This window comes from Scyliorhinus torazame, chromosome 11 (assembly GCF_047496885.1).
Source record: "Scyliorhinus torazame isolate Kashiwa2021f chromosome 11, sScyTor2.1, whole genome shotgun sequence".
NCBI lineage: Eukaryota > Metazoa > Chordata > Chondrichthyes > Carcharhiniformes > Scyliorhinidae > Scyliorhinus > Scyliorhinus torazame.
This window is the reverse complement of record NC_092717.1, coordinates 218,377,042-218,396,489: the sequence shown is the minus strand read 5'-3', so window position 1 is coordinate 218,396,489 and position 19,448 is coordinate 218,377,042. Positions and strand designations below refer to the sequence as shown.

At 44.4% G+C, this 19,448-nt stretch overlaps 1 protein-coding gene across 2 annotated transcripts in view; it reads right to left on the bottom strand.

Moving 5' to 3' along the window:
• Positions 1-19,448, bottom strand: part of LOC140385796 (protein argonaute-2) — a 130,425-nt gene that overhangs the window by 64,071 nt on the left and 46,906 nt on the right. For both annotated transcript variants that reach the window (XM_072468325.1, XM_072468326.1), the window contains exons 3-4: positions 10,736-10,856; positions 2,975-3,156 (exon numbers count right to left, since the gene is read on the bottom strand). In XM_072468325.1, coding sequence (XP_072324426.1) covers positions 2,975-3,156; positions 10,736-10,856 — 303 coding nt within the window. The remainder of the gene's footprint in view (positions 1-2,974; positions 3,157-10,735; positions 10,857-19,448) is intronic.

Genomic DNA, 19,448 nt, shown 5'->3' with positions numbered 1-19,448 from the left:
CCCTCATCTAAGTTATTGATATAAATTGCAAAAAGTTGAGATCCCCTCACAGACTCCACTCATCACATCCTGCCAATCAGAAAAGGGTCCATTTATGCATTCTCTGTTTTCTGCCAGCCAATCTTCTATCTATGCCAATATGTTACACCCTGCACCATAAGTTTTATTGTCCACAATAGCATTTGATGTGATTCCTTTATCAAATGCCTTCTGGAAATCCATGTACAGTATGTTTACACGCTCCCCTTTCTCCACAATGCATGCTACTCCTTCAAAGGCGGCCAATAAATTGGTGAAACATGATTTCCCTTTTGCAAAACCATGCATATAGAGCAATGTTGATTAGGCCAAAACTATAGTATAATTCTGGTTACTGAAACATAATGGGGGCAGCCAAGCCCTACAAGCAATGTAGAAAAGAGTGAAAAAAGGTTGATCCCTGGTGCAACCGCAAAGATACTCAAAAATTGCATCAGAGAGAACTTCAAAACATTTACTGGAATAGAAGATATAGCCAAAACATTATTCTCAAACAATGCCAAGGGAAAATGTAGGCATTACACAGGTTACACAAGGGTATGGGTAGAAAGAGGCATGCAAGGGAATGCCCACAAAGTGAACATGGCCGACCGGGTGTGGGGGGGAAAGAGACGAGAGAGAGAGAGAGAGAGAGAGAGAGAGAGATACACAGAAACACCCCAACCCCAATCATCACAGTCACTTGGAGCATGAGGGGACTCAACGGACCGGCAAAGAGATACCGAGTATCCACCCATCTGGAAAGACTGAGAGCCAAAGACCAGATGAGAGTAAGGAAGAGCTGGGTGGGACAAGAAAATCAACTTAGCTTCGATGCAAGGGCAAGCAGGTTGGCAATTCTATTTAGCAAGGGGGTAGCCTTCACGGCGACCAACAGTGACAGACCCCGGGGGAGCGTACATAATGGTGAGTGGGGTTCTGGAAGGGGCCCCGTTGGTACTGGTAACTGTGTACGTCCGAACTGAAATGACGCCGAGTTCATCAAGACAACATTTGCAGAGATCCCCAAACTCAATTCTCACCAAATGATCATGGGGGAGACTGTTGGAGCTGAATGTGGACCCGTCAAGCTCCAGATCTGGTGCAAAGTCAGCAATGGCAAAGGAACTGACTGTCTTCATGGATCAGATGAGGGGACCCTCGAGGTTCAGCCACCCAAGGGAGGAGTTCTCCTTCTTCTCCCATGTCCACAAGGCCTACTCCTGAATAAACGTCTTTGTGGTGGGGAAATCAGGGCTTCCAGGGATGCTAGAGGCAGACTATTCAGCAGTAGCCATCTCCGACCATGCACCTCACTGTGTGGATGAGAGGTTGGAGACCAGGTGGGCACAGAGCCCCTCCCCTCCCCCCATGGAGGCTGGCACGGCCCACCTCACTAACAAGGCCTTTTTGAAAGGATCACACTGGTCATCGACAAGTATGTAAGCTGTAACCAGAATGGGAGGCGCTGAAGGCAGACGGGAGATAATAGCATACAGGGCACATAGGGTTAGGAGGGGAGCGGGGAGTTAAGACAGCGGTTGATCGTCTCCATACTGGAGGCGGATCACCAGTATTCCATGGTCCTGACCGTGATCTTGACCTTCATGTGGGTGGGAAAGAACCCCAAGATCTGTAGAACCATCCTGCAAAGGGGGCGGCATTCGGGGGTCTCGTACTGCCAAACCTCTTGTGCTACTACAGGGTTGGCTGAGGAAGTTGGGGCGGAGTGGGTACAGATAGAAAAGGTTTAGTCTGTAGGGACCTCCCTGCGGGCACTGGTCACTGCCCCACTCCCATTCTCCTTGGCCAAGTGCTCGATGAGCCTGGTGGTGGCAGCATCACTGAAAGCCTGGAACCAGCTATGGCACCATTTCAAGCTGAGAGACATGGCCGTCTCGGCCCCCATTTGCAATAACCATAGATTCAACCCGTCAAGAATGGAGGCCAAATACAAGACTTGGAGAAGGGAAGAAGGGGTGTTTGAGGTTCAGGGACATGTACAACGACAGCAAGTGGCAACCCTGGCAGAACAAACAAGGCAGTTCCAACCTCTGAAAGGGAGCATGCACCCATCCCTGCAGATAGGGGACTTCCTCTGCAAGGAGGCCCCACCACTCCCCCAGTCATTCAGGCACACCCTTCTAAATTGAGTAATATCACTGGACAAATAAGGGGAGGGAAAGAGCGCAGACATATATGGACGACTGGTAGACGAAGTAAAGACCCCACTGAATGAAACAAGTGAGAGGTGGGAAGAGGAACTAGGCTAGCGGGGAGGACTCTGGAGCAAGATCATATACACCACCTCGTGCGCAAGGCTGGGCCTGATGTAACGAAAGGTGGAGCACAGAGCACACCTGACTAGGACACGCATGAGCAGATTCTTCTCGAGGTGGAAGACAGCTTTGGGCGATGCCAACCACGCCCGGTTGTGCAAAATCCTAAACATATGATGAAGTAATTCCTTGTGGAGAGTGCAATCAATTGTTGGAATAAATCATCAGAAAAGATCAGAGGGCAAGCTTTTCATGTAAAAGAAAAAGCTAAATTCTATAAAAGTTGCGTATTCTCAAAGGGTGAAATCAAATTCACTACAGGAACTCCTCCAAACGTTTATCTATCACTGATGGAATTTTCAGGTTGAGGTTGCAAATTGCAGGTTCTATGAAACAGAGTGTGTGCAACTCCCAAGTTGACAGTGAAGGAGTTTACCACCACAAGTGTGAAAATAGTTCTCTCTAGTTGATCGAGTCAGTATTCCTTAAGAAGGATCAAAATTGTTTGTTAAATTTTAGAATCCAACATCAAAAAGATAAATTTTTGACGAACGACGCACTAGTAAAATATTTCAACTGTCATTCTGCCAGTTTCGCCTCGCACGCAGAAACCCAAAACTCTGTGTGAGAAATTATTTACTAAATGCTACATTTAGGCACTAGATGGCTCCTCTCACCTCATGGAGGGTAGATGTCTCATCACTACATCTAGTGCTTGAATAGATTCAAAAGGAATAGCTGGGAGTCGACCCGAAAGTGCATCATGCAAGGCTTGGAGACTGACACATGCCACCCACTTTATCACCACCTTAAATATTCTGTCCTTTCCTTCCCCTGGTAGAGTTACCTCCAGCTCCACCTATTTAAAAGAGAGAGAAAAAAAATCAAACATTGAACATGACCAAACAGACAATATAGATATTAACATACAAAGGAATAGAAATACTTATTTGTGAGCTATATCAACCAAAAACCACATTGAAATAATATCAGGTCATAAATTTCAGCATTCTCCATCAATAATCACCATTAAAAGTGGCAAACACCTGAGGTTATAACACATACAATAATTTATCTGATTAACAATCTTCAGTAAAATAGTCACAATGGGAATTTGAGGAAGTTATCCCACACATGTTAATTTATCGCATCTCAGGAAAGAAAAATAGGTTAACACAAACGTCTACTTTTTCAGGAGAATTGATATGGTGATGAAGTTGGATAGGCTGCCTGTACTTCAAGATAAGGCACCAGGACACTGGATGAGACGCATCCAAGGATACTGAGGAAGTGAGAGTGGAAATGTGAGGGTGGGGGGGCACTGGCCATAATTTCTTCCTGAGACTCAAAGAGATCATACCAGAGGACTGAAGAATTGCAAATCTTGCACCCTTGTTCAAAAAAAAAAAAGGCATACAATATGAGTCCAGGAACTACAGCCCAGTCAGTTTAACTTTGGTGGTGGGGGAAACTTCGGAAAAATAATTTGGGACAAAATAAATAGTCACATGCGGGTTAATTAAGGAAAGCTATTTCTTAAGGGAAAATCATGTTTAACTGACCTGGAATTTTTTGAAGCAGTAAGAGAGAGTTGATGAGCGAAGTGCTGTACATGGATTTCCAAAAGGCATTTGATATAATGCCACACAACAGACTGGAGCAAAGTTATAGCTCAAGGAGTAAAAGGGACAAGAGCAATATGAGTACTGGTATGTATCTGGGAATACATTCCTGCTATGCGTCATGTGAGTGTAGTGAGGGCAGCGCGGGCTTTGGTCAGATCACCATCTTGATTGTATGAGAACCACTCTTAATACACCTCTCATCATGTTTTACAAGACTCCATAGTGGGGAACCTCCATAACTTTTCACTTGGTGACAACAAAGAAATACAATAGTTATGAAACTGCTGAGTGACAGGAAACAAGAGAGTAGTGGTTAATGGCTTTTCAGGTTGGAGAATCTAGGGTTAGTGTTGGGACCCTTGCTTTTCCTGATATACATGAATTAATGTGGATGACATGAAGCTTGGAAGCATTATGAATTGAGAGGAGGAAAATGCAGAACTTCAGAACTTCAAAAGGACAAAGAAAAGTTGGTGGTGGAAAGGCAGACAGGTGGCAGATGAAGTTCAACGCGTAGAAATGTGAAGTGGTTCATTTCGGCAGGAAGAACAAAAATAACAAAGGAGGGTACAACTCTAAAGGAAAAGCAGGATCAGAGGTACCTGGTTACATATATGCACGAGTCATTGAACATGGCAGGGCAGGTTGAGAACCGTTGATAAAGCATACAGTATCCTAGGCTTCATTTATAGATCATAGATCATAGGTCATAGAATTTACAGTGCAGAAGGAGGCGATTCGGCCCATCGATCTGCACCGGCTCTTGGAAAGAGCACCCTACCCAAGGTCAACACCTCCACCCTATCCCCATAACCCAGTAACCCCACCCAACACTAAGGGCAATTTTGGACACTAAGGGCAATTTATCATGGCCAATCCACCTAACCCGCACATCTTTGGACTGAGAGGGGAAACCGGAGCACCCGGAGGAAACCCACGCACACACAGGGAGGATGTGCAGACTCCGTACAGTGACACAAGCCGGAATCGAACCTGGTACCCTGGAGCTGTGAAGCAATGGTGCTATCCACAATGCTACCGTGCTGCGATGTAATGCTGAAATTGCATAATATATTCATTTGGCCTCAGCTGAAGAAATATGCCCAGCTCTGGACATGGTCCTTTAGGTAGATTGTGAAGGCATTAGAGAGCGCAAAAAAGATTTGAGTGAATGTTCCAGTAATGAGGAACTTCAGTTATGAAGACAAATTGGAGAAATTAGGACTATTTCCCTTGGACAAAAGGCAGCTGAGAGGAAATTTGATAGAGGAGTGAAGGGGATGTCCAGTGATGAGACCTCTTAAAACTGAATAGCTAGGATAACACTAGAGTAGTTCTACAAAAGTTAGTTTATTAAGGATAGAGATTAATCATAGAAAGTACACCCAGTAATCATTATTAACCATTAAACCTGTATTTTTAAACTCTTGCTATAAGCGGTGGCCACAATGCATGACGGGATTTAAGCTAGCTAACATGCCCATGCTTTTGAGACAAACGGGATTGTGTGGTCAGCAAATTACACGGTCAACTCAGTAAACAGTTCTCATCAGTGCCCCCAATATCCTGTCTCAAACAAGCCATGGTGTGAAGAGGAAACCAGCTTTGGCATCCTGCCACTGGATGAACGATGAGGTGGACAGGAACTGACTGCATTACGTAGGATGGGAATGTCAGAAAAACATATTTAGAATGGACAAAGGATCCTGGTAAACAACAGGTGACAGGTTGGGGTTAAATCATGAGCTGATCACAAGTCATCCTTTTGCTTAAAGTAAATTTTACTGGATAATATAGAAGTGACAGCTCCAAGGATTGGATCAAGTCCAACTGGGGGTGGGCTATTGCTTTTTAGAAATAATTGGTGTTTTTATCAGTGTTAGCCAGATTGATCGTGGCATTTATCCAGATCTCTCTCCATGTACATGAAACCAAGCCTCGTACCAGCCTCCCCGAACAGGTGCCAGAATGTGACGACTAGGGACTTTTCACAGTAACTTCACTTGAAGCCTACTTTTGACAATAAGCGATTTTCATTTTTTCATTTCACCAAGCTTGGAATAATAAAACCGTCTTAACCATGTTGGTGTGTGTCGGCTGAGCTGTGTATTAAGCCAAGCCATAACTATAAGGGAGGAACCCCACGTAAAAGCTGGCTCAATACTCAGGCCTTGGAAATGCTCCTACAAGGAGGTGTTTAAAATCATGAAGGGTCTAGACAGAGTAGTTCGGGAGAAAATGTTCCCATTCATAAAAAGATCGAGAACGAGAGGGCTCAGATTTAAATAACTGACTAAAGAAGCAAAAGCGATGAGAAAAAAACCTACTTACACAGCAAGTGGCTAAGGTGTCAGATGCACTGCCTGGAAGTATGATGGAGGCAGGTTCTATGGAGACATTCAGGAAGCCATTAGATGATTGTTTTAATAGAAACAATGTGCAGGGGTACAGGGAAAAGGCAGGAGAATGGCATTAAGTCATAATGCTAATTTGGAAAGCCGGTGCAGACACGATGAGCCGAGTAGCCACCTTCTACACTCTATAATTCTGTGAAAATGATTACCAATACAATCCTTCTGTAAACCTCATGCAAAATAAAGTAGATCCAATCATCAATCGAAGAATCAATACATTAATGGTAATACAAGACAACCATGTTATGCTATATCTTTAAATGTTTTTCATAGGATTGGAGTAGTACAATAGACATATGAAATTGAAACAGCTGCTACTAGCAGGAGGGTTGGTAACCAGAGGGTACAGTTTAAATATAATTGGCAAGAAAGCCAGGAAGATAATAATAATCTTTTATTGTCACACGTATGAAGTTACTGTGAAAAGCCCCTAGTCACCACATCCCGGCGCCTGTCCGGGTAAGCCGGTACAGGAATTGAACCCACGCTGCTGGCCTGGTTCTGCATTACAAACCAGCTGTCTAGCCCACTGAGCTAAACCAGCCCATAATGATGTTTTTATTAAAACTTGGACATGTTCTAAACTGAACTGCAATACCTTAGTGTAGTAGAAGCAGATTAAATAATAACTTCCAACATTAGTCTAATGGAATAAAACACAAAAAGGCACTTCACAGAAGAATTATATGTACAAAAACACCATGCCTCTTGAGATATCAGGTCAGGTGAGCACACGTGTGGCCGTAGAGGTAGGTTGGGGGGGTGATTTGCCTTGGCATAGCGAGGAGTCACTACTGCCCGAGTGCTCCTGGAACCAGGTTCAGGGATTCTCATGGTGGAGAGACTTTTGGAGGAGGTTGGACATTGGTTGTTATGACCTACAAAACAGGGAGAAGAGAGCAACTTTGGAATTGTTCCAACAAAGATGACAGCGGAGCATGTGGTATAATGTATAAATATGATGTACAAGTAAGTATTTGGCCATGCTGGGAGGGGCTATTTTCTGCAACGTATCAGTTGCCTACTAAGTAATTTTTAGTCTATGTTGATTTTGGTTTGTTTGTTACAGTGAAAGGTCTAAAACCTTTCAGCTGGTCAGAGGGAATTACAGAGCTGAAGGCGGCAAGGTGAAGCAATTAAAATCAGGAATGTTTAAGAGCCCAAAATGAGATGGGTAGACATATAGCTGAAGGGGTGAGAGACTCGAAGAAATTACAGAGTTGGGGAGGGACATAATATTGGAGGAATTTGAAAGCAAGGTGCAGAGTAGGTGGATTGGGCACGCTAAATTGCGCCTTAATTGGGAAAAAACTGGGTACTCTTAAAAAAACAAATTTAAAAGTTAAAAGTAGATGGCACCCGCAAAGGATGATGGGAATTGTGGTCAGGTTGGGGCACAGACAAGACACAGCTTGTGTGTATTTGGAAAAACAATTCAGACCTATACAGAAACTCGCACTTGCTAGAGGCCACTCACAGGTCTCCCCAGGACAATGTGCTTCAGATTGAAACATAACATTAGCAGACTCAGGGGTGCCTATTCACCTTGTTTGGGAGTGCCAACGTGCTTTGGACAATAACTAGGACCGGCCCAGCTATCGAGGTACCCTCCCCTAATTGGCCATAATCGATTAGGGTGATTGAAATCCTTATTGATCCATTGGACCCCGACCTGGGACCGTCCAAAAGAGCGCGCAAGATCGGAGGATAAGAAAAACTGCGCGACCAACATTGTCTCTTTTGGGACAGGCTTCTGGCTACCAACTGTGGCAAATCGACCAGGCAAGTTCAAGGACCCACGATCTCCACCTAAAAGACGACACTCAGCTTGGACGCACCAGAAGACCTCCAGCTGCCACACGTGGGAAACCAGATAAAGGCCTCATCTAACCTACACAGAGCCGGTCACTTGGAAATTATGTAACGGTCATTTAAACTGCTAGATATAGTCTAATGTGTAGTAACATTTAAGTTATTAAGTACAGAACCGATCCTACGTTTGATAATAAACTAATTGTATTAAAATACTGGTTGTGTGGTCATTTGTCCAATACACGGAACGCACTCGCATATTGTGGTTAATAGTAATAAAGATAGAAGTCAGCAACAAAAGGAACCAATCTAGGTCAGTGATACAGGGGTGATAGATGAACATGGCTTGGTGAAAGTTAGGATACAGGCAGGAGGTTTTGGGTGACCTCAAATTAACAAGGGTAGAATGTGGGAAACCATCCAGGAAGGATTAGTTAAGTCAGGAGGCAATGGAAGCAAATATGAACTTAACATGGAAAAAGGGACAGAGCTACATAGAATGAGCAGGGAAGAAGAGATAATTAAATTACTATTTCAAAGAGCCAGCACAAGCACAGGGGCCAATGACATGCAGTACAATCCTGTCAATTATAAAGTCAAGACCCTTATTAAAGGATTTGCATTTATAAAGCACCTTTCATGACCTTGGGGCACTCAAAAGCACTGAAACCCTTATTATGCCCACAAAACCTCTAAACCTAGTTATTCTAAAGTTTTCCTGCCCAATCTCCCACCTTACACCCTACATAAAACAGATTTACATGTATATAGTGCCTTTCATTACCGTAAGACATCCCAAAGCTTCATCCCCCTTTCAAATCCCTTTGTGGCTTTGCCCCCTGCCTATCTTGGTAACCACATCCGGCCCTGCAACACTCCTGAGGTCTCAGCATTTCTACAATTCTGGCCTCCTGCACAAAGCCAATTTTCATTGTTCCACCATTGACGGCCTTGCCTGTCTACTGAATCAGCTGCTGATTCTTAGAATCCAAGTGTTTACAGTCAATCGTTTCCTTTCCCAGCCTGGAAAATTTAAAATTCCAGAACTGTCCATCATGGCGCAACTTTTCCTGGCAACTGCTCCCTTTACCTAAAGCTGGGCAGATCTTCCAGCCTCGTTTTAACACAAATTTGATCTTTCACATCTCAGCAACAGCTCCTACTCACATTCCTGTGCAAAGAATCTCACCACAGGGCAGCACGGTGGCACAGTGGGTTAGCCCTGCTGCCTCACGGCGCGGAGGTCCCAGGTTCGATCCCGGCTCTGGGTCACTGTCTGTGTGGAGTTTGCACCTTCTCCCCGTGTTTGTGTGGGTTTCACCCCCACAACTCAAAGATGTGCAGGGTAGGTGGATTGAACACTAAATTGCCCCTTAATTGGAAAAAAATGAATTGGGTGCTCTAAATTTATTTTTAAAAAGAATCTCACCACCTTGCTACCTAAAGCTTCTTTTTCTCTCCCTGTCTCAGGCAGACTAACATGGTCTAAACATTTTCAGAGATATCTTAGAAAACCTTCCTCTCTCAAAGCCAATTGCCATGCTAATGTAGTTTGCCCACCACCTATACAGCTTAACTTTATCTCTATGAACATCGCCTACTTTTACTGAAACCATTAATACCTTCCAGGTTTGACTTTGTAACGCCCGGCTATCCGGAGAACGAACCTAATGAGCTCCTCCTCCCACTTACTCTTAGCCAATTTGCTCTTATCCATCTTCCACTGGTTCGTTCGACCCCTCAATACATTGTTTAAAAATATTTTTTTAAACGAACACAAATCCCTGAAAGATCTTGTCTCAATCTATAATAGCAATCTTCTGCAGCCCTACCTTTTAAATTCATTTTACCGGATTTGGACTTCACTGGCTAGACCAGCATTTGTTGCCCATCCCTAATGTCCCTTGAGAAGGTGGTGGTGGGCTGCCTTCTTGAACCGCTGCAGTCCATGTGGTGCAGGTGCACCCATTGTGCCTTGGTAAAAGTGGAGTCTTACTTTCAGTTTAATGAGATTTATTCTAGAATGTGTACCACAAATATGAAAACCACAAATATACGTGTGCAACATGTTATCTGTGAATTTTTACAGAGCCAAAAATCATTTTGTTTTGATATAAACATGAACAAAATGAAACTATTTCTGAAAGAAAAAGATTTCATTTGCCTCAACTCATTTTTTTTCTAAAATACAACAATGCCTACTAGCAATCAATGTCATTTTGCAAATGTTTAGAACATAGTGATTTGGTAATCCAGAAACTTGAGTATTGTTTTCCATCCTAAACTCTTCGGGACATTTGCAAGAATACAATGCAAGGGAAACCAACACATTTCTACTGTGGATTAGTTGGTAAGCGGACTCTGATTGGTAGAGGTGTTGCCATAGAGGATGCACCAGTTCCCTTGCATTGTATTCTTGCGAATGACCAGATGAGTGTACGGAAAAAGGCTTCAACAAAAAAAATGTTTTTTTCCTAGAAATACTCTATTTAGAAGGATGTGACAGAAAAATCAGCACTCTACATTTTCACACCTTTATATATTAAATGGCAACATTTGGGCTGACTATAACTTAAATCTTACTTACCCTGTCTCGCCCTATAGGAAGAGGCATTGCTGTGTAGAGGTTCTTCCTTCCATCAAACACAGGCTTCCGATCACCAAAGATCTGATTTTTAAAATGCTGAACCATGTGTTCAACGATTTCCCTGAAAAGTAAAACAATTATTTTACCTCTGCAATTGACTCTATTGTCTTTTATCCAAGCATTCAAACAAAATGCTCCAAGCTGGTTTAAAATCATTCCTATTATACAAATGTTTTCCAATTAGTCCTTTTTTCAAGCACAATAAAATTCCAGTTGAGATAGTAGCATGCTTTAGAATGACGCATGTAGCATCTTTCTACAATGTTAAACATTCGAAAGCAATTTCACACAATGAACTATTGATGGAGAATATTGACTTATGAAACAAACCATTGAATCATAGGTGACCATATTTAAATTATGCTTCAATGCGTTTAGAATGTTGAAACAAAGTGATTTTAGTTCAAAGCTGCAAATATTGATCAATTTATTTGAAGTTCGCAAACAACGTTGGCACAAAAGTGTCTCACTTGGGCAATTGTGCAGTTATAAACTAGCACTATTTACTAACAAAATATGCAGTTGTGCCAGCTTCAGGTTAGCACTGGGATTCAAATTTCATGGCTTGTTATATTAAATCCTAAATGCAGAATTTGATGCTCTATTTATTGCACATTCCTAATTGCCCTGGCTCCTTCAAAGAACTCCAATAAATTGGTTAAACATATTTCACTTTCACAAAAACATGTGATTCTTGCCTTTTCCAAGGGCCCTGCTATAACCTCTTTTGTTATGTATTTATATTGAGTATTAGTAGTTGCAGTACGCACCGTGTAGTAACCCATGCGTATCATCACCAGAAGTGATGTCACAGATCGCTAGCGCAGGAAACCACTAGAGTGAAACAGCAACCTGTAGTGAACACCTTTTAAATAAAGCTCCGTTAGTTTTTGACCCTCTGCTTTCTAGCGGCAGTTCTCCACAATACATAACGCAAAACTGGCGACCGGGCTTTTAACGGCGCTTACTAGCCACCCGGGAGGAAAACAAAAATAAACAAAAGTCGGGAAAGACTTAGAAGGACTCTTGCATGCGCTCTAGACATAACAGGCAAGGTGGTCGTGAGTACCAATCCATTGCAGAGCAAAGATAGAGCTGGGTGTGTTTAAAAAAAAGAAACCGCTGGAGCTTAGATTGTTGCCTTGTTTAAATGAGAAAAGCAAGGTAGCTGTTGAAAACATGTTGCAAAGTGTACATGTATTAGAAAGAACATGATGGGAGTTTTCAGTGCCGTGGGATCCTTCGGGCTCTCGGCTCCTATCCTGAACATTTTGAATATTTTGTGCAGATAAACAAAATAGAAGATATTAGGGCTCCCACGTTCCTGAGTGTGATGGGAGAGGGTGGAGGGGATCATTCCATCTCCTCAGACGTTGCGTGCAATCAGAGAAGCCAGACACTGTAGAGATCCTCCAGGCACGCTGTTCACTGAAGCCTTTGGTGATCCCAGAGCACTTCAGATTCCACAAAAGGCACCAAGAAGAGAGGGAATCAAATGCACAATTCGTGGGTGTATTAAAAAGACTTGCAGAGTACTGTGAGTGCTGAATGATACAATTCGGGACAGACTGGTCTGTGGTCTGCGAAGTGAGGCAATACAGAAGCGGTTGCTAACTGAGAGTAAACTTACTCTGAAAAAGGTCATGGAAAATTGCTGTTTTGATGGAGAATTAAGCGGTGAAAGAAGCTCAGCAACTGAGTTTGAATGCTCGGATACATAAAATGCCTGCCTAATCGACATCCAAGAGTTTTGAAACTCCTACAGGTCACCAATGCGTGGAACTGGAGCATTCAGCTGCAGACTGCTGTTGCAAGGATATAATATGCAGATGTGGAAAAAAGTTTAGAATGTGCCTGCTGGAAGGAAAAGCAAGCTTCAAGCAAAAATAATAAGAGCAGCAAACCAAAATATTACGTAAATAGAATACATGAAGTACTCACGCTGTGCAAAAGGATCGAGAGAAACAAGGAGACTCGGTCTGAAAACGAATTGCCACTGAATGCACTAGCTATTGTTGGTACTATGAATAGATACTGGGCCACTCTACTGCTGAATGGACAGCCAATAAGGATGGAAGTCAACACTGGGGCAGCATTCTCGCTATTGCCAGAGCCGTTCTATATGGAAAATACCAGCCATTCCCTTGAAACCTTCAAGAATAGTTAAGACATGCACTGAAGTGGTGCTTGAAGGGCTGCATTGATGTAGCTGTACAACTGAACAGACAGACGTCAGAGTTGTCTTTACATATAGTAAATGGCAATTATCCGGCATTAACGAGTCGAACATGGTTAGAAAGGATTCGACTAAATCGGGCCAAAGTCAACCTGATGACAAATGATGAATCAGACCTAACAAAGCACCATGCTGTGTTTGATGGAGAACTGGCGAGTATGAAAGACATCAGTTAAGGGTGGCACAGCGGTTAGCTCAGTTGCTTCACCGTTCCAGGGTCCCAGGTTCAATTCCCGGCTTGGGTTACTGTGCGGAGCCTGCACATTCTCCAAGTGTCTGCGTGGGTTTTCTCCGGGTGCTCCGGTTTCCTAACCACAGTCCAAAGATGAGCAGGTTAGGTGGATTGGCTATGCTAAATTGCCGTTAGTGTCCTAAAAGATTGGGTGGGGTTGCGGGGATAGAGTGGAGGTGTGGGCTTGGGTAGGGTGCTCTTTCCAAGGGCCGGTGCAGACTTGATGGGCCGAATGGCCTCCTTCTGCACTGTAAATTCTATGATTCTATGAAATTGAAGGTAAAGAAGGAAGCTGAACAAAACGCTTGACGGCAACACCGGTACCCTAAGTCAGGCATTGTCAAACTCGGGGGCGCGACCCGCAGGTGGGTCGCGAGCGGGTGTTGGGAGAGTCGCAGAGCCTTCCGTCGCGGCGCTCCCGATCGCGCAAATCTGCGCGCAACAGCTGCAGCAGCCGGCTGTTAATAACACCAGCGGCAAGCGGCCTTAAAAATGGCCGCGAACATGTTAAGAAAATGCGGCAGCACTGCGCATGCGTGCCTGATCACGGCGCGCATGCGCAGTACGGCCGCTTTTTTTGTAAACGGCCGCAGCTTTTTGTTTTAGAAGTTCGGGACAATTTTATTCATTTACTTTATTCATTTTATTTTATTTATTTTTTTTTAAACAATTTCAGGGGTTGTTTATTTGATTAAATTTTACAGGAAACAAATGCAGAACTTTGGACAGGTAGAGACTCCATACTTTCCGACACCGGAAGGCTTCACCTTCATCCAACAAGTTCCATTGGAGGAGCGTGTACGAGGGCCAAAGGGACCCAAAATCATTTCCTCCATTTTTGTCAGCAGCAAACAAGGTAAGAGAAAATGGTGGGTCGCGCATGTCGGCCGGCGTGGGCCGCGCAGGTCGGCCGGCTGGTAAATATGGGTCCCCGAAAAGAAAGTTTGAAGAACACTGCCCCAAGTCATCAGGCCGAAAGTGGAGGCTGACATGGAATGACTGGTGAAGACAGGAGTCTTGGAACCTGTCAGTATTAGTGAATGGTCTACACCAAGAGTAGCAATCATCAAAAAGGATAAGATTTATACAGATTTGTGGAGACTTCAAAGTCATCCTTAATCCAGTGGTGTGCAGAACAATGCACACTACCCCACATTAATGACCTGCTTGCAGGATTGTCAGGAGGCCAACGTTTTTAGCAAAATCAATCTTGAGCCAGACATACTTACAGATGAATGTAGACCAGAAGTCACAGGAACTTCTGACAATTGTGAAGCACAATTGTTTGTTTTGGTACCCAAGATAATGGTTTTGTGTATCAGCTCCGCCATTGATTCAAAGAGCAATGGACCAGATCCTGAGTGGACGAAGTGGAATCAGTGCTATCTGGATGACATCCTAGTCAATAGACAAGACAAAGAGGAACATCTTCGGAACTTGGATGGCACTCTTCAAAGACCGGAAGAATATGGGCAGACTCCGCAAGGGTGGGTGAGAGTTCTTCCAGTCTGCCGTTGAGTATTTGGGATACAACATTGATGCCATGGGCCTTTACAAATCTTCTTTGAAGGCAAAGGCTATCGCAGAGGCCTGCACCTCAGAAAAAAATCTGAAGTTCTTGCGCATTTTGATCGTACCCTACAGTTGCCGTGTGATGCATCTCCGTATGATGTTGGAGCAGTGGTATCCCACATCATGCCGTAAGGTGACGACATTCGAACATGGAGCAAAGCTGAAAGTAACTACGCACAAATCGAAAGGCAAGCCTTCGGGCTTATCTTGGAGTAATCTTTGGAGTAAAGAGATTTCATCAATTCCTGTACGGAAGAAAGTTCATACTGTTGATGGGCCATTGTCCATTAAGGCCATTTGGGCCACACAAGAATTCCGTTACATGCAGCAAGTAGAATGCAGAGATGGGCACTGCCTGCACATGCTTATATAATCAAGTATCAACAAGCAAGTTTCCACTGTAATGCAGGTAGCCTCTCACAATTACCACTATTGAGTAGTTTGCCAAACTACTCGAGCGGAAGTATCTTCCACTTTGAATAAATAGTCAGGACATACGTCACTTCAGGACAAGTGGGGCAGTACATTCGGAGCAATCCAATACTGTCCAATGTAATGGATAAGGTTACTACGAGCCAAGACCTCTGAACTAAAATCAGATTTGAAACTGTACTCCACTAGACGACTGGAGCTGACTGTACAGTCAGGATATGTTCTTTGGGGGTTCAGAGCGGTCACTGCACCACCATTGAGAAGTCAAGTGTTTAAAAAATTGCACGAGAGCCTATGTGGAATTATGTGCATGAAAAAATAGGGAGGAATTATTTCTGGTGGTCTGGTTTGGGCGCGCAGATTGAAGAGAACGCTGAATGCGTTCTTCATGTGTGAAGCTATGAAACCGGTCACCGTTAGCACAGTTGAATCCTTGGGAGTAACCGGAAGAGGCTTGGCAATTGGTCCTCGTCGACTTTGCAGAACATTTTGAAGGACATACATTCTTAGTAACAATGCATGTCCATTAAAAGTGACCAGAACTCAACACAATAAAGTCAACTGCATCAGAAAAGACGATCAAGACACATGGGGAAGTCTTTACTAAGTTTGGTTCCCTGACAGCAACCAGGGACCAAATTTCACTATTTAAACGCCTTAATCAATTCCTACTGTTAAATAGGAATATCAATTATTCAACGACTAAAATCTGTCCTCACGAAAGGTGGCTCCCGCCAGGATACTTGTTTTTCAATCCCTTTTGTCCATTATTCAGTGGATTTCTGTGTTGAAACCCAGCCAGTCAAACTGTGTAACTGTTAGTCAAAAATGTATTTGCGAAATCTTGCTGGAAAAAAACCCAGGCTGGTAGTCTGCCGAGGGAATCTGAAGGAGAGAAGATGGTGGAGGCGGCCATGCCGATTACTGTAGACACACTGGCTGTGGTGATGCCGCAGGAACTAGAGACATTCGGGAAGCAGATGGATGGAGAGCAACAAGAGGTGAGAGCAAAAGTTGAAGTCTTGGTAAACAGGCCAGGTGATTAAATCTCAGGATGGTGGGGTTGCCGGAGGGAGTGGAGTGCTCGTGGCCAACCAAGTAACCTCAACCGAATGAGCCACCATGGTCAGTGATTATTCGCTTCCATATCTTTCTGAGGACAGACCGAGTCCTGGAGTGGGCCAAGAAGAGCCTCAATATTGACTGGACAGACACACAGTTCGGATCTACCAGGACATCAGGGCGAAGCTGGGAAAGAGATTTGTTGGACCTGTTCGGGCAAGGCATAATGAGACCATAAGACATAGGAGCAGAATTAGGTCACTCGGGTCATCGTGTCTGCTTTGCCATTGAATCATAGCTGATACTTTTCTCATCTCCATTCTCCTGCCTTCTCCCCATAACCCCTGATCCCCTTATTGATCAAGAACCTATCTATCACTGTCTTAAAACACTCAGTGATTTGGCCTCCACAGCCTTCTGCGGCAAAGTGTTTCACAGATTCACCACCCTCTGGCTGAAGAAATTCCTCCTCATCTCAAGTTTTACAGGATCGTCCCTTTAGTCTGAGATTGGGTCCTCTGCCTCCAGTTTTTCCTTCAAGTGGAAACATCCTCTCCACGTCCACTCTATCCAGGCCACACAGTACCCTGTAAGTTTCAATAAGAGACCCCCTCATCCTTCTAAACTCCAACGAGAACAGACCCAGAGTCCTCAACCGTTCCTCATACCACAAGCTCTTCATTCCAGGAATCATTCTTGTGAACCTCCTCTGGACCCTTTCCAAGGCCAGCACATCCTTCCTTAGATACAGGGCCCAAAACTGATCACAATACTCCAAATGTGGTCTGACCAAAGCCATAGATAGCCTCAGAAGCATATGCCTGGTCTTGTATTCTAGCCCTCTCGACATGAATGCTAACATTGCAATTGCCTTCCTAACTGCCGACTGAACCTGCACATTAACCTTAAGAGAATCGTGAACAAGGACTCACAAGTCCCTTTGTCTTGATTTTCTAAGCACCTTCCCATTTAGAAAATAGTCTATGCCTCTATTTCTCCTTCCAAAGTGCATAACCTAACACTTTTCCACATTGTATTCCATCTGCCACTTCTTTGCCCACTCTCCTAGCTTGTCCAAGTCCTTCTGCAGCCCGCCTCCTTCCTCAATACTACCTGCCCCTCTACAGATCTTTGTATCATCTGCGAACTTAGCAACAATGCCTTCAGTTCCTTCCTCCAGATCATTAATGTATATTGAGGAAAGTTGTGGTCCCAGCACCGACCCCTGACGTACACCAATAGTCACCGGCTGTCATCCTGAAAAAGGCCCCTTTATCCCCACTCTCTGAGTGGAATTTTCTTTGTTTCACCCTTTGGGTGAGGCTTATGGCCATCTTAGGTGGGCCTCTGACCTAGGAATATGCAATGACAGAATGATTAATCATGGTGGTAATGGCTAACTCAAGGTGGTGGGGGAGGGGTGGTGCTGTGAAAAGGGCGAGAGTTTTTCTCATTTAAAGAATTCAGGGCCGATGTGGTGTTTTTGTATCATCTGAAAACTTAGCAACAGTGCCTTCAGGTTCTTCCTCCAGATCATTAATGCATATTGTGTGGAACCAGACCAGGCTTCCGATGGCCTGGGTGAGCCAGGCTTTGATAGTTGGGCCCAGGGGGCTGCGATTTAAATCAATAGGAGGGTCCTCTTCCAAGCAGGGAAGGTCTTGACTGATCGGGGGGCAGGTACAGGATGGTCGCAGGTACGCCCCAAATTGGGATGATGTACTGTTTCTAAGGCAGCTGTTGGCCACAATACCGGATCCAGACACTCACCAATTGATTCTGGGGGGAAATTTCGACTGTGTTTTCGACCATAGGTTTGAACGCTCAAAGCCAATCTCATTGGCCCCTTCCGGGACGATGTAGGTGCTTTCTGCGTTCATACAGGAGACGGTGGATGCGGATTCGTGGTGGTTTATGCACCCTGGGGGTAAGGAGTTCTCATTTTTTCCCCTGGTGCACAAGGTGCAATCGAGGATAGACTACTTTGTTATGGGTAAGACTCTGGTCTCCAGGGTGAGGAAGGTGGAATATTCGGCTGTGGTTACCCCGGACCATGTTCCGCATTTGGTAGACCGAAAGTTGGAGGCGGGCTGGACACAACGCACGGGATGATTTGATTTGATTTCTTGCCACATGTACCGAAGTACAGTGAAAAGTATTTTTCTGCAGCTGAGGGAACGTACACAGTATGTGTAGAGTAGACAAAAAGAATAATCAACAGAGAACATTGACAAATGGTACAGCGACAAACAGTGATTGGTTACAGTGCGGAACAAGGGGCCAAATAAAGCAAATACATGAGCAAGAGCAGTATAGGGTGTCGTGAATAGTGTTCTTACAGGGAACAGATCAGTCCGAGGGGGACGTTGAGGAGTCTTGTAGCTGTGGGGAAGACGCTGTTCCTATGTCTGAATGTGCGGGTTTCCTGACTTCTGTATCTTCTGCCAGATGGAAGGGTCTGGAAGAAGGCAATACCTGGGTGGGAGGGGTCTCTGATAATGCTGTCTGCCTTCCTTTTTTTTAAAAATATTTTTATTCTCCATTTTCACATGTTCTTCAAGATTTGCACCCCACCAACAAACAGTAAACAGTAGCAAATACAATGTCAACCCCCTTACTAACAACAACAATCCCATCCTCCCACCATCCCCCAAGCAATGGCCCGCATAACAATATAAGCTTCGAATAAAACAAAACCTACCAAGGAAAAAAAAAGAAAAAGGAATCAGGAATCGCCTATGGTTACCATTGACATAAATAGTCCCGTCCCCCCCACCCCTCCCTAATATTCAATGCCATCCAATCCCCGAAAGAGTACCATGAATGACACCCATAAATTGTAGACCCCACCCCGCCCACACACAAATTCCTCCCCTCCACTTCCTCTTGTAAACTCCTCCCCCTAACCTCTGTACCTTCCCCAAACTTTTCACCCCGGCTAGACTCACCGAAACCTGTTCTACCAGGCTCCAATGGCCGCAGCCCCTCCCCACACCTCACTCCCGTTCACTGGCCCATTTAAACTGGCCAGCGTGGAGGCCCCCGCCCGGGTCTCCTTCCCCTTGCCCGGTCCCACAAAAAAACAAGAAATCCCCTTTAGCACACAACCCCAGCATACC